Genomic DNA, 13,045 nt, shown 5'->3' with positions numbered 1-13,045 from the left:
CTCCTCTCTCTTCTCTGTCTCCCATAGCCAGAGCTTCCCTCTTCCAGCTGGGACAGCACAGGCTCTTCCCAACCCCGCTTTCTCATTGGGATCCCCTGCTTCATCGCAGGTCTCCATTCCAAGAGCCACTGGTGTCTCCAGGAAGCGCTGTCTCTATGGAGAGCGTAACTCCGCCTGGCCTCCACCACTCATTTTTTAATATCCTTTCTCATGCATGTTCCTTGGGACATCGGCATTCGTGCCCCCAGGGACAGGACGAAAACATTTTGCTTTCTGTTTTTAGAGAGGCTGATGATTTTTCCGCAGCTCCCTTTGGGTCTTGCATCCTCTCCGAGACCAGTCCTGGCAGTAGCCCCTCAAGAAGCAGAACAAACACCCTTGTCCTAGTTGCTTGTGCAGCGGCCTGGGAATCTTGCCCTGCGCTTTCCTCCTCCTGACCTTGTTTTCCTCCGAACACCACAGCAGTAATTACCCTGAGGTTGAAGGGTTATTCGAAAGCAAGTACTTTTTCTTGTCCTCTCCCTCCTTTCCAGCCACTGTTTCTCCCTACCCTGGACTTAATCTCTGCCTGGAGCTTCCTTCACGTTACTATTAATTGAAGGAAACACCACCTGCGAGGGTGGTGGGTCTGAGTGGGAATATGTGGCCAGCTCCCTGTGTTCCTCATGCCCTGGTGCTCCAGCAACGCCACCAACAGCCGAGCAAACTGCCTTCACGCCGGGGCAGCTGGGCCTGCTGGTGGGTCTGTCCCCAGGGTGTCGCTCCCAGTCTGGGTGCTCTCACGGGCACTGGTTGACCACAGTGGCTGGATGCTGGAGTGGGGATGGAAAATGAGGTGGAAAGACTGGCCAAAGCTGGTCAAAGTGCACGGCGCGCGGCTGGGCTGCCCGGCTGGCTGCCGGCTGAGGTGGCCGCGTTGCCAAAGCCAGAAGTGTAGCAACACTTGGGCAGCGTCAACATGTAAATATGAGCAGCCGGAGTGTCTGAGGTGGGTTAGTTAATGCTGAAATGCAGAGTTTTGCAAGAAGAGATAAAATCAACTTCATGTTTAGGAAGGCTTAAGGGTGGATTTTCGGGGCAAATGATCCAGCTTTCCCGTAATGTGCAGTTCCCTGTGCCGTCTTCTTAAGTGTTTGCTGCTGAATATGAATTTAGCCTGAATATGCTCTAGCCCCGCAGTTTCTGCCTTCCAGGGCAGAGCTCCCCACATGGCACCAGCTCCTCTCGAGAGCATGGCTGGGCTTCTCCAGACCTCGAGGGCCGGGCACAGCTCGAAGAGGAGCTTGTTTGTGACTGAACCAACAGTCCAGTGGTGTGGTGCGTTGGGCACAGAGCTATTTTTCCCCTCAGCCCCTTTCCTGTGCACACCCAGACCTGGCTGCGAGCTGTTTTCCTTGATGATGGTGAGGAGGAGCTTGGGAAAACCCCACAACGCGGGCATGCTGGGTGCGAGGGTGGCGTGGGGTGCTCATGGGTGCCCCGTCCCAGCGGAGGGGAAGCCCTCTCCAGCTTTCATCTCACCCAGGGAGAGAAAAGGGGGATTTGTGCTGCAAAACAGCTCTTCCTCCTGCCAAGTGCTGGCAGCCCCCAGTGTATCCCGGTCCAGCTCTGCTCCCCTCTGCCTGCCAGCCAGGGCCGGGAGCCACGGGCACTGCCAGGCTCAGGAAGTCTAAGAGCCAAGGTCTGGCGTGGGGTGAGCCGATGGACCCGGAGCATCACCAGTTCAAGCTGCTAATTAAGCACCTTCGGCTACCAGGCCCGTCTCCCAACACTGCCTCTCGCCCTCCCGCCGTGGGGTGGCTGGGGTACCCCCCCCTGCTGCCTGCACCCCGCACCCCGGGGTGGCTGGGGTACCCCCCCGCACCCTGCAATCCTCTGCTGCCCGCACCCCCCATGCTGCCGGCACCCCCCGCCTGCTCAGCCCGCATCCCCCCCTCCCCGCTCCCCAGCGGGGGCTCTCGGGGCGGGGGGGGTGGGACCCGCGGGTCACCCTGTGCCCGGCGCGGCGGGGGCCGGTCCCCGCCCCGGGGGCGGGCGGCGGAGCACGTGGGGCCGCGCCGGGCCGGGCTGAGTCACTCCCCGCCCCGAGCCCCGCGGCGGAGCGGCGCGGAGCGGAGCGGCGCGGAGCCATCGGTGCGGATCGGGAGGCAGCATGAAGGCGGAGAGGCCGTGGCGGGCGCTGCTCTTCCTGGGGCTGGGGCTGTCGCTGCTGCTGGTGGTGGCCGGTGAGTGCCGGGGTGCCGGGGTGCCGGGGTGCAGGAGATCCGGAGTGCAGGGGATACAGCGTGCCAAGGAGCCCGGGGTGCTGGGGAATCGGGAGTGCAGGGGATGCGGGGTGCAGGGTTGTCCGGTGTGACGGGGATCCGGGGTGCCAGGCAGCCCGGGGTGACGGGGAGCCAGGATGCAGGGGACGTGGAGTGCTGGGATTCTGGAGTGCAGGGGATCCAGGGTGCAGAGTTGTCCGGTGTGCAGGGGATCTGGGGTGCAGGGGAACACGAGGTGGACAGAAGATGGGGATCAGAGGTCCCAGGGAGCCCGGGGTAATGGGGGTACATGGGATCCAGGGTGCAGGGTTGTTTGGTGCGTAGGAGATCCGGGGTGCAGAGGCACCTGAGGTGCAGGGGGGCCAGAGTGCTTGGCATCAGGGGTGCCAGGGAGCCTGAGAAGCTGCGGTGCCAGGGATCAGGGGTGCCAGGGAGCCCAGGGTGATGAGGAGCCAGGATGCAGGGGATACAGGGTGCAGGGGAACCCAAGGTGGAGGGGATCTGGGGTGCAGAGCGAGAGGATCTGGGGTGCAGGGTAAGAGGGTCCAGGCTGCCATGTGTGGGCTGCAGGGGTGGCGAGTGAGAGGGTGTGCAGCCCCCAGAGCTGCTGCTGCAAGCAAGACCTGTCCTTGCTCCCGAGCCGGGAATAGCTCAGCTGGGCTGTCCCGTGCTTTCAGGCTTAGATAACCGTGCCCACGATGTAAACAGCTTCCCTGGGACCGCCTGGCACAGCACGCTGGGCTGACTTGGCCAGGGGAACCCCGGGGAGAAGTAGCTCCATCATCATCCTGTGGATCATGCCTGGGGTGGTTGACTCCAAAAGGGGTGTGTGAGACCAGGAAAAAGGGGAGCAAAGCCCAAGTGCAGGCTCCGGGCCAGGGGACAAAGGGCAGCAGGAAGATGTGCTGTGAGGAAGGCCCTGTTTCTGCTCGCTCTCCCTCTGCAGAAGTGCCCATTTTGCCCTCCCGAGACAGGCTTGACCTGACCTCCCCCAGCCCCGCTGGAATGAGCCGTCCCAGTTTTTGGAGGATGTTATTTTTGCCTTCCAGCCAGCCTGTGGGTTCGTATAAGCAAACATTTCCAAAAGTGGTGGCTGATCTTTGTTGCCTTGGTTCCTGACTGTCCAGCCTGTGATAGTTCTGTCCTTGACCGGAGAAAAATGTGTGTGGGGAGGATGGAGATGCTGAACTTCTCCGAAACCAGGCCTGAAACAGACGAGAAATAGGAGCATCCAAAACTACTTGCCACAGTGGAAAATGTGACCCATATGCCTCTCTGCTGGGCAGGGGGCTGGCTAGTGAGATCCACCTTGTAAGGGAGTATTCCTGGGAGGGGATAAAAGGGAGTCCAGTTACTTGGGATAATTAAAAGTATAAAAATGGGAACCCCTCCTGTCCTGACCCTGGGAGGAACCCTTGCTCCTTTGCTGCTGTGTCCCACCCTGGACACTCCTGCGTCGGAGGCAGCGCGGATGCCGGGGAGCACACGTTCCTTGGCGCTCCGTGCCTGGGGAAGCAGCTGGCCCCCACTGCTGAACAGAAGTAGCTCTGTCTCCGGCGCCTTGGCCGGCTGCCGGGAGAAATCCTTGGGATGGGGAGGCTGGATGCGCCCGAGACCTGCGGAGGGGCGTGGGGCAAAGGCATCCCCACATATCAGCACGAGCGCTCTCCTCCCATGCTGTAGCTCATGGCAGCGCATTGATGGAGCATGAGGTCATGCAGAACAGGCTGGGCAGCGCAGGCAGCGACTTGAACCAGTGCCCAAGTTTTTCTGCCTCCTGAGGCTGGGCTAAGGGAGCTACGGCATCTTTTCGGAAACCTTCACGTAGCGCTGCCACTGTCTGCCACCAGTGTGTACCCTACAGATGCAGAGTGTCAGGAAGAGTAGGATTAACTCAAAGGAGCCCTGCTATTAAAAGACTAATGAGTAGGAGCTCGCTGAGTAGTAGCTTAGGCTAATGAGAGCTGTGCTGTTTGGTGTGGGTCCAGGCAGCGAGCCCACAGCTCATTAACTTCCACCTTCTCCAGGGCATGCAGGTAGTGAGGGGGGTTATTCCCGGGTCTCCACCTGAGTTCAGCCCTTGCTCTGACTCCTGTAGTGTGGCAGAGAAGAACCTGGCATCAAGGGATGTGCTGTCCCAGCGCTTGGCGAGGAGTTATTGAGGCTTTCAGCCAGATCTGTAGGAATCTGGTCTAGGTTTATGGATGGTCTATGGTTGCTGTCTTGCAGCTCTTGGGCCATAAATTGAGGGTGGGAGGAATTTCAGCCTGGCTCTTGCAGTCTGATTGAGCACTGCAATGGGGAGCTGAAGGTTGATGGGTGCAGTGGGTTGACCTCGGCTGGCTGCCGGGTGCCCACCCAGCCACTCCCTCACTCTGCCTCCTCAGCAGGACATGGGGGAGAAGAGAAGATGAAAAATCTCCAGTGTGGGTCCTTCCCACGGGCTGCAGTTCTTTGAGAGCTGGTCCAGTGTGGGTCCTTTCTATGGAGTACAGCTTATCAGGAACAGACTGCTCCAGTGTGGGGTTCTCCATGGGCTGCAGGGAGACAACCTGCTCCACTGTGGTCTTCTCCACAGGTTGCAGGGGGACAACCTGCTTTTCCATGATATTCACCAGGAGCTGCAGGGCCCTGCTACCATGCCTGGAGCACCTTCTCCCCTTCCTTTTTCTCTTCCCAGGGTGTCTGCAGGGCTGTTTCTCTCACATTTTTCTCACTCCTCTCTCCCACAGCTGCTGTGCAGCGGTTTTTTACCTTATCTTGCATATATTGTCGCAGAGGCAACGCCAGTGTTGTGGTGGCTTAGCTTTGGGCAGCAGTGGATCTCTTTTGGAGTGGTCTGGGATTGACTGTCCCCAGCCTGGGGGCAGCTCCTGGTGTCTTCTCACAGAAGCCACCTCTGCAGTCCCCCAGCTACCACCGCCTTGCCAAGTAAACCCAATACCATAGGAGATGCTGGAAGTGGATGGACACACAGGGAGGACAGTGCAGCCCCACCAGCTGCCCAGGGGGACCTGCCTGTGGGCTGGGGCTGCCTGGTGGGAGCTGCTTGGAGAGTGGTCGGAGTGAACGGAGTTCAGGCAGACATTGTGCAGGCATGGACCTTATGTTCCCTCCTCGCATGTCTTCAGCATCTGAGAACCAAGGCATGCGGGCTCCCCCTATGAAGATTTTTTTCAGTCTTGCGAGTACTAACTTTCATTAGCAAAACCCAGCCATGGGACCAGCTCCGTTCCCTTGAATAATCCTGTTCTGCTCACGCCTGAGCGAGCCCCAGCCTGGCCACCTTCCCAACTGAGCAGTGGAAACATTTGATGCACCAAAGACCTGGGTTTCCCCTGGCTTTGGTTTGACGTGTAAGCTCTGTTAAAGCCCTTTTTCACTGCGCCAGGGCAGGGCAGGTCCTGGCCACCCTCTCATACTCCTGGTCTCAACCATCGCTCTTGAACGCCATCAGCCCTGTGTGGGATCTGGCAGCTGGTCCCACCGGCCCCTGCTGGGTGCTCCCCTCCCTGCGGCATGCTGTGGGGATTCCTCTGTGTGCATCCATGGGGCTCTGGTGGGTGACCGCCTTTGAGATGATGTGGCTTCGCTTTCAGGTGACTTCTGCGAAGTGAACCACTGTCAGAATGGGGGCACCTGCCTGACTGGGATTAATGAGGCCCCCTTCTTCTGCATCTGCCCCGAGGGCTACGTTGGAATTGACTGCAATGAGACAGAGAAAGGTGAGGTGCTGACCCCATCACGGGGGCTCCGTGAAGACCAGGAGCCTTGCAGCGTGGCATCATGCCCTCATTGTGGCCCTGCACCACTGGCCCTGGGATCTGGTTCTGGGGTCCAGCCCTGCTGATGAGCATATAGAATGGAGATCCAACCAGGGGTGTAGTGACCTCCATCACTTGGGGGTGTGTGTGCGATGTCTTCAGGAAGCAATATCCCACTGGATGGTCTTATTTTCCACCTGTGCCTGTATTACAACCATTTTTCCCCTTCCCAGGCCCCTGCCACCCCAATCCTTGCCATAACAATGGTGAGTGCCAGCTGGTCCCAAACCGGGGGGACGTCTTCACTGACTACATCTGCAAGTGCCCCGCAGGGTACGATGGGGTGCACTGCCAGAACAGTGAGTACAGTGGGGTCTGGGAGGACTGGGGGAGGCTACTCTGCTGCTAAGGGCTTGGGGACCCCCTGGGCAGCACCGTGGTGACACCTGGGGGGTGTTTGCAGCTGTGGCTGAGTTGGGCTCTGGGCTCTATTGGGGACCATGTGCTGGTTTGGACCTCGTAGATTTGAGGGAAGGACCACGGTACAGGGACACAGATGTGTCTGAGCCTTGCTCTGCATCTCTGGAGGGACACGGTGTCTCAAGTAATGGGACAAGGGCTGCCTGGAGGCTCAGCCCGCTCCACATGAGCTCCCAGCCTTGCTGTGGCTGCATGTCCTGATGCATCCGTGCAGCTGCAGTCAGCGGGGACATGGCTTAGGTAGCTCCTTGAAGTTAGAACTTCAACCTGTGCCACTGTATCAGCAGGGAAGCTGCTGTGGTCCTTGCTCAGGGGATGCCTCTCCCCTGTTATTGCTGCACTGAATGAGGGGTCTCCTCCCTGGGACTGGTTTTGGGGCCACCTCCTGAGCTCCCCCACTCTGTCTCCTAGACAAGAACGACTGCCATTCCCAGCCTTGCAAAAATGGAGGTACTTGCCTGGATCTGGATGGCGACTATGCCTGCAAGTGTCCTTCTCCGTTTTTGGGGAAGACCTGCCACGTCCGTAAGTACCTGGCACCAACTGTACAGAATTCTCTTTCCCTCCCTCTTCCCCACTGCCCTGTCGCCCATTGCTAACGCACCCAGGAGAGATCTCACCAGCTAGTTTAGGGGATCTGGAGGGCAGCCACAGGCGCCTGTGTGCCAGCTGTGCTTGGTACCAGCAAGCCTGGTCCTGATGGGGGAGCATCCCCGGGAAGATACCATCTCCTCTCTAGAGGGGCCCCAGAGTGGCCCTTTCCTCATCCAGAGAGGAGCTGATGAATGGTGTGGTTTGGGCTGAAGGCTGAGGAGGGGGGAACACATAAGGGACAAGCAGGTCCTAGCACTGGCCTCCATCTCCTGCCCTGTCCCCAGGCAAGAGGCAGATGACCCCCTGGTTTTGCTCCCTGGTCACCATCTCTCTTTGGTGCTGATGTTTCCACTCTGTCCTCTCTTGCCCACACCCCCAGGCTGTGCAGTTCTCCTGGGCATGGAAGGAGGAGCCATCTCCGACGCCCAGCTCTCGGCATCCTCTGTCTACTACGGCTTCCTCGGCCTCCAGCGCTGGGGACCAGAGCTTGCCCGCCTCAACAACCAGGGCATCGTCAATGCCTGGACCTCCAGCAACTACGACAAGAGCCCCTGGATTCAGGTACCTGCTCAGGACTGGGAGCACCGGTGTAGCGGGCAGCCCTGGTACCCCAGCTGATCTTGCTGGGCTGCTGTCATGGGATTTTTCTGCTTCTGGTGGCAATGGCAGGGCTAAATTGCTGCTGCAAGGTGCCGCCCAAGGACATCTTGTGGCGTGCCTGGAGAAGATGAGGTCCCTGGGGGGGTGATGGGGACCTGGGGTGGCACAGGAGCTGTGCACCCTATCCAAGCTCACGTTGTCTTCTCCTGCCCAGGCCAACCTGCTGCGGAAGATGCGGCTGACTGGGATCATCACGCAAGGCGCTCGCCGCGTGGGCCAGCCGGAGTACGTCCGCGCCTACAAAGTCGCTTACAGTCTGGATGGGCGGGAGTTCACCTTCTTCAAGGATGAGAAGCAGGACATAGACAAGGTGGGCTGCGATGCTCTGTGAGGGGGCCATGCGGGATCCCCCCACCCAGGGGTGCTGCGGGTGCCGTCGTGGCTGTGAGCTGCATCTCAGACTCTCCCCATGTTTGGGAAAGTGCTTTTAACCTGGGTCAAAGGCATGTTGGGAACCATCCTAGCAGCGAGATGGCACAGATGGTTCCAGCGCCAGGCAGCACTCTCTGGCTCTGTTTAATTGACCATAATAAGCACAACCAAAGAAGCAGCGCTGACTTATTTAGGTCATTCAGATAACATCTTTATCGCTGACACACTGTGGGAACCGGGCATGGTCGGGAAGTGCCAGCAAATGGTTTACATGGCTCGGTGCTGTGTCTGCACCCAGCATGAGCTGACAGCGTCTCTCACTCTCGAAGCAGGAATAGCCATGGAATGCAGCACTCCCCGCTCTCAGTTTTTATGGCAAGCGTCTCATGCTTGATTTTTGAGCATCCAGGGAATGGCTGGGAATATCTGCCTTGCTTGAAAAAAAAAAGAAAAGTTTATCTTGTTTCTGCAGCGGTGGAAAAAATGTATGAAAACATGACCTGACTGTTTTTATTGTGTTAAAAAGAAAGAAACAAGCCACCTCTCTCTGCTTGTTGCAATTTGGGGAGCATTGCTGTAACGGGAAGGGCTTTGTGCACAAGGCTGCGGGAGGGCTGGGGCACTCAGCCCTGCTCGCCCTTGCAGGTTTTCCAGGGGAACACGGACTATGGCACCATGCAGACCAACATGTTCAACCCTCCCATCACCGCCCAGTTCATCCGTATCTACCCCGTGATGTGCCGCCGTGCCTGCACGCTGCGCTTTGAACTCATCGGCTGCGAGATGAACGGTAAATGTCGGTGGCTCTCCCCTCCCCAGGGACCGCAGGGCAGGGGGTGACACAGGGCAGGACATCACCTCTTGTACCGGTTCTGACCCCCTGGGGCAGGGGCTTTGTCAGCTTTTGTTTTTTCTCATGCCGGCTACGTGATGCCTGGAAATACCCACGGGTGCTTTTGGGGACCACAAGCCGTTAATCCCACCAGCTCAGCCAGGCTTGAGCTGCGTTCTCACGCTGCTAACACCTTCCCAAGCTGTCCCAGTTCCCAGCTGAGGGGTTTTTATTGTGTCCCTTTCCCGTCCGAGCTGCGAACTAGCTCCTTTTCCTGCTGGAGAGCTTGGAAAGCACCAAGGATCAAAGTCCTCTGGGAAACATGAGGGATGATTAGTCTGAGCCCTTTCCCTGTGCCTCCCTCATTCCTACCCTGCGGCATGTCCCCGGCAGCCGAGCGGGACCTGTGCGGGTGCAAGGCTCCGCGGGGGCTTGGGTCGTGTCCTGCTGCTGCTGGGTGCAGTGCCGGCCAAGCTGTGGGCTGGAGATGGCTTTGCCTTGCTCTCTTCACCCGTGAAAGCGTCCTCCTCTGCCTCCTGCCGAAACTCTCTGTCCTCTCGGGCCGGGCTGTGCTGCAGGGACATCCATGCATCCTTGCAGCAGGAGGCACTGTGAGCCAGGGAATAGCTGGGAGCTAAAAATCCCAGGGAAAGGCCAGCGAGCTGCAACTCTGTGCTTCTGCTGAGCCTTTCCCTGCCCGGCCTTTCCTGCCGCTCCGGGCTGTGGAAACGTGGGGACATCGGGATGGCTTCTGCTGGGTCCGCGGGGTTTTGCTTGCGACGGTGCCGTGGACTCTTTCCTTTTCACCTCCTGTGTAAACCATTGTGTTACAGTGTATTTCAACACGGCAGGTTGCTCGGAGCCTTTGGGCATGAAATCCCGCCTGATCTCCGACCAGCAGATCACAGCCTCCAGCGTCTTCAAGACCTGGGGCATCGACGCCCTTACCTGGCACCCCCATTATGCTCGCCTGGACAAGACGGGCAAAACCAACGCCTGGACGGCGCTCCACAATGGCCAGTCCGAGTGGCTGCAGGTGGGTCTCAGTTCCTTCCCTCTGCAACCTGATTTCTCCTCCCCAGCTCCTCCAGCTGTGCCCAGGGCCACCTCCTCTGCCTGGGGCCACCTCCTGTACCACGGTGGTTGGAAGCAGGACTGGCACGGTGGGAGAGACTGGGCAGAGCCACTGGGATGGTGCAGCCGTGGGGCATGCAGCACAGCATGGCTCTCCCAGAGCTGGGATTGCAGGGACAAGTTGGGATGGGGCTGCAGCCACCGTTTTTAGCAGTGATGTTGGAGCGCTGGGTCAGAAACATCAGTGTCCACAGGGACAGGGACAGGGTGGTGCCCTCTCTGCAGACCTTCTTGTGGGGTGCACTGAGCCCACAGCACCCCAGCTCTGCATCGCACCCTGGGGAAATGCCATCCCAGCCTGGTGTGACCGTCCCACGACCCTCCGGCTGCCCAGAACACCACGTTTCTATTTTGCAGGAAAAAAATCAGGTTTGCTTTTCTCTTCCCAATCTGGAATGGGAACAAATAGTTTTGAAATTTCCTTCTCAGCTTCCTTTCCTCCCCTGTTTTTGTACTTTTCACATGATTTCATGACATAATGCGACAAAGCAGTTTAGATATTTGTCCCGCTTTTTATTTGGGAAATGATTAAAAGCAGCTGCTCCATGGCCCTAAATAAACGAGCTTATCAAGACGTCTGCTGATGGGGTCGGGATGACACGCTGAGTTGGGCTGTCACACCACAGGCTGCCTGTGTACGTGTACATAGATTTACATGTATACTCGTATATAGACATATATATGTGTATACGTATAGCTAGTACTGCCCTTGATGAGCATAAAATGGGAAATAAATTAAGGAGTAAATCATCTCATTTGCTGGGTTACCCTGTAGTGTGCCAGCAGCAGTAGCCCAGTGTGGCAGAGTAAAGAGAATAGAAACCATCTCACAACCCAAATGTCAGACCGCGCTGAATTGCATATTTTCTCAGCCAGAATGACTTTCCAGTGGATTCCTCTGGGAATCCTTTATTATTTTTTTTTGTATTGAGATTTTTTTGCCATCATTCCTACATTGACCTTTTCAGCAAAAAATGTTGAGGCGGCAGCGATGGGGAATGGAGCTGAGGTGGCAGGGTTTGCGTCCTGCTTTGGGTTGCTTTGAGGGATGCTGCAAGTGTTAAAGGGTCAAATATTTCGTGGTAGTGTTTTATTAGTCACTTTGGCACTGGGGCAGGGGTCGAGTGGTGTTTTCTCCACTCTCGACCCCTGAGGGTCAGTGCATCCCGGCTGCCTCTGGGACATACGGGATGCTCTGGGGTGGGAGCACTGCTCCTGTGGGGAGCCTCGACGAGCCTTGTCTCTGTGCCAGATCGATCTCCGGGACCAGAAGAAGGTGACGGGCATCATCACGCAAGGAGCCCGCGACTTTGGGCATATCCAATACGTGGCAGCCTACAAGGTGGCCTACAGCGACAATGGCACGTCCTGGACCCTCTACCGGGATGGTCAGACAAACAGCACCAAGGTGTGTGGGACTGGGCAAGGTGGCCAGTGACCTCCTGGGGCTCAGGGATGCTGCTGTAGAGAGGGATGGGATGGTGGTGGGGAGATCCTGGCGGTGCTGACACCCACCTTTTTCCCTTTAGATCTTCCACGGTAACAGCGACAACTACTCACACAAGAAGAACGTGTTTGATGTGCCCTTCTACGCTCGCTTCGTCCGCATCCTGCCTGTGGCCTGGCACAACCGCATCACCCTGCGCGTGGAGCTGCTGGGCTGTGACGAGTAGGAGCCCGGGGGAGGAAGGACGGGGCTCCTCTTCCCTGCCGCCTGGCCTGCACCCTGCCCACCCCTGCCTGCTCCTGCTCTGACCTCACACCCCCCTTCTCCATGTCCCCAAACTCAGGAGGCAGCTGGGAGGGCTGCCCTGCCCCAGGTTGGTGCTGGGGCTGCAGCACTGCACTTTACGGGGCCCTTGCAGGTGGGATGTGGGGATGGCTTCAGCCCTTTTGCCCCGCTAGCCAGGGATGAGACCCCCTCCTGCAACTGGGGCTTGGCTGGGGGACCCCATCCTTTGAATGGGGCTTTGCGGGGGGACCCTCTCCTGCAACCAGGGCTTGGCTGCATCCTCCCAGCTAAGCCTGGAGACAAATTTTCTCCCCTTTTTGCTTCTGCTTCCAGCAGAGAGGCTGCAGCCAGCAGCAGTCCCTTGCCTGCACTGGGGCTCGGGGCTCAGCAGTTCTGGGGGGCTTAGGGCAGGCACCCCGGGCTCGCAGCCTCCGACGTCCCTCTGGCTCCCTGCACAGCTGCAAGCAAGGGCTCTGAAAAACCGACTCAGCTGTTGTCCCTTGCCCATTTTGCCAGGCCCTGGGTCTCCTTGCCTGTGGTGTCAGCACCGCATAGTGCGAGGGGAGTGATGAGATGGCTCCTATCAAGAGGCACTGGGTCCCCATTGCTGGTGGCTCTACTCGCTGGGCGTTCCCGGCTGGCGCCACGGCTGGCATTCTGGCAGGCGCTGCCCATTCCCCTTCCCGGGACACCGGCTCCAGTGTCCTCCAACTCTCAGCATTCCCGCCATCCCCACCTTACTACAGTTTGGGGTGCCTGGACGTCCCTTGTCCCTGGAACAAAGCAGTGACCAGGGGGGCTGCGATCTGGTAGCGGGGGAAAGACGGTTTGTAGCCACAAGGGTGCAGAGAAAGGTGGTGGTTAAACTACCCAAATGCAGTAGGCAGAGACCTGTGCCATGACCCTTTTTGTAACCTGAATTTTTCCCTTTCCGTGGGCTGGAGGGGAGCCTCTTGCATTGCTCGAGCCCTTGGGATTAGCAGTAGGAGATGAGCGAGACCCAGCGCTGGCAAGCGGGAGCGCAGGCAGGGTGTCCAGCAGCAGCACTGGTGGCGATGCTTCCCCTCCTGCTGGGATGTGAAGCGGCCGTGGGGCTGGGCTGGCGGTGGGTTTGCTTTGGCAAGTGCCGAGGGAGCCCAGGTGGGATGGTGGGGGTGGCGATGGCCCCACTCCAGGATGTCTCTGACAGTATTAAAACCAGCTGAAACTTTGG

At 58.3% G+C, this 13,045-nt stretch overlaps 1 protein-coding gene across 2 annotated transcripts; it reads left to right on the top strand.

Moving 5' to 3' along the window:
- The first annotated feature begins 2,099 nt into the window (after positions 1 to 2,099).
- Positions 2,100 to 13,045, top strand: MFGE8 (milk fat globule EGF and factor V/VIII domain containing). 2 transcript variants are annotated; one of them, XM_074155700.1, is made up of 10 exons: positions 2,100 to 2,225; positions 5,864 to 5,989; positions 6,262 to 6,387; positions 6,920 to 7,033; positions 7,482 to 7,663; positions 7,917 to 8,072; positions 8,780 to 8,924; positions 9,818 to 10,002; positions 11,353 to 11,508; positions 11,630 to 13,045. In XM_074155700.1, the coding sequence occupies exons 1-10, from the start codon at positions 2,153 to 2,155 to the stop codon at positions 11,771 to 11,773; spliced, it is 1,407 nt and encodes a 468-aa protein (XP_074011801.1). In that variant the 5' UTR covers positions 2,100 to 2,152; the 3' UTR covers positions 11,774 to 13,045. The 2 variants fall into 2 exon arrangements, with proteins under 2 accessions (XP_074011801.1, XP_074011800.1); XM_074155699.1 differs by having other exon boundaries at positions 9,800 to 10,002.

Source organism: Numenius arquata, chromosome 11 (assembly GCF_964106895.1).
Source record: "Numenius arquata chromosome 11, bNumArq3.hap1.1, whole genome shotgun sequence".
NCBI lineage: Eukaryota > Metazoa > Chordata > Aves > Charadriiformes > Scolopacidae > Numenius > Numenius arquata.
Note: the sequence above shows the minus strand (reverse complement) of the source record. Positions and strands in the feature narration are given on the sequence as shown.

What these genes read in the sequence shown, in the direction of transcription:
- MFGE8 (XM_074155699.1), top strand. Translation starts at nt 2,153, where the DNA reads ATGAAGGCGGAGAGGCCGTGGCGGGCGCTGCTCTTCCTGGGGCTGGGG. An exon ending in GCTGCTGCTGGTGGTGGCCG is followed by an intron (nt 2,226 to 5,863) that starts GTGAGTGCCGGG and finishes CTTCGCTTTCAG; the next exon opens with GTGACTTCTGCGAAGTGAAC. An exon ending in CTGCAATGAGACAGAGAAAG is followed by an intron (nt 5,990 to 6,261) that starts GTGAGGTGCTGA and finishes TCCCCTTCCCAG; the next exon opens with GCCCCTGCCACCCCAATCCT.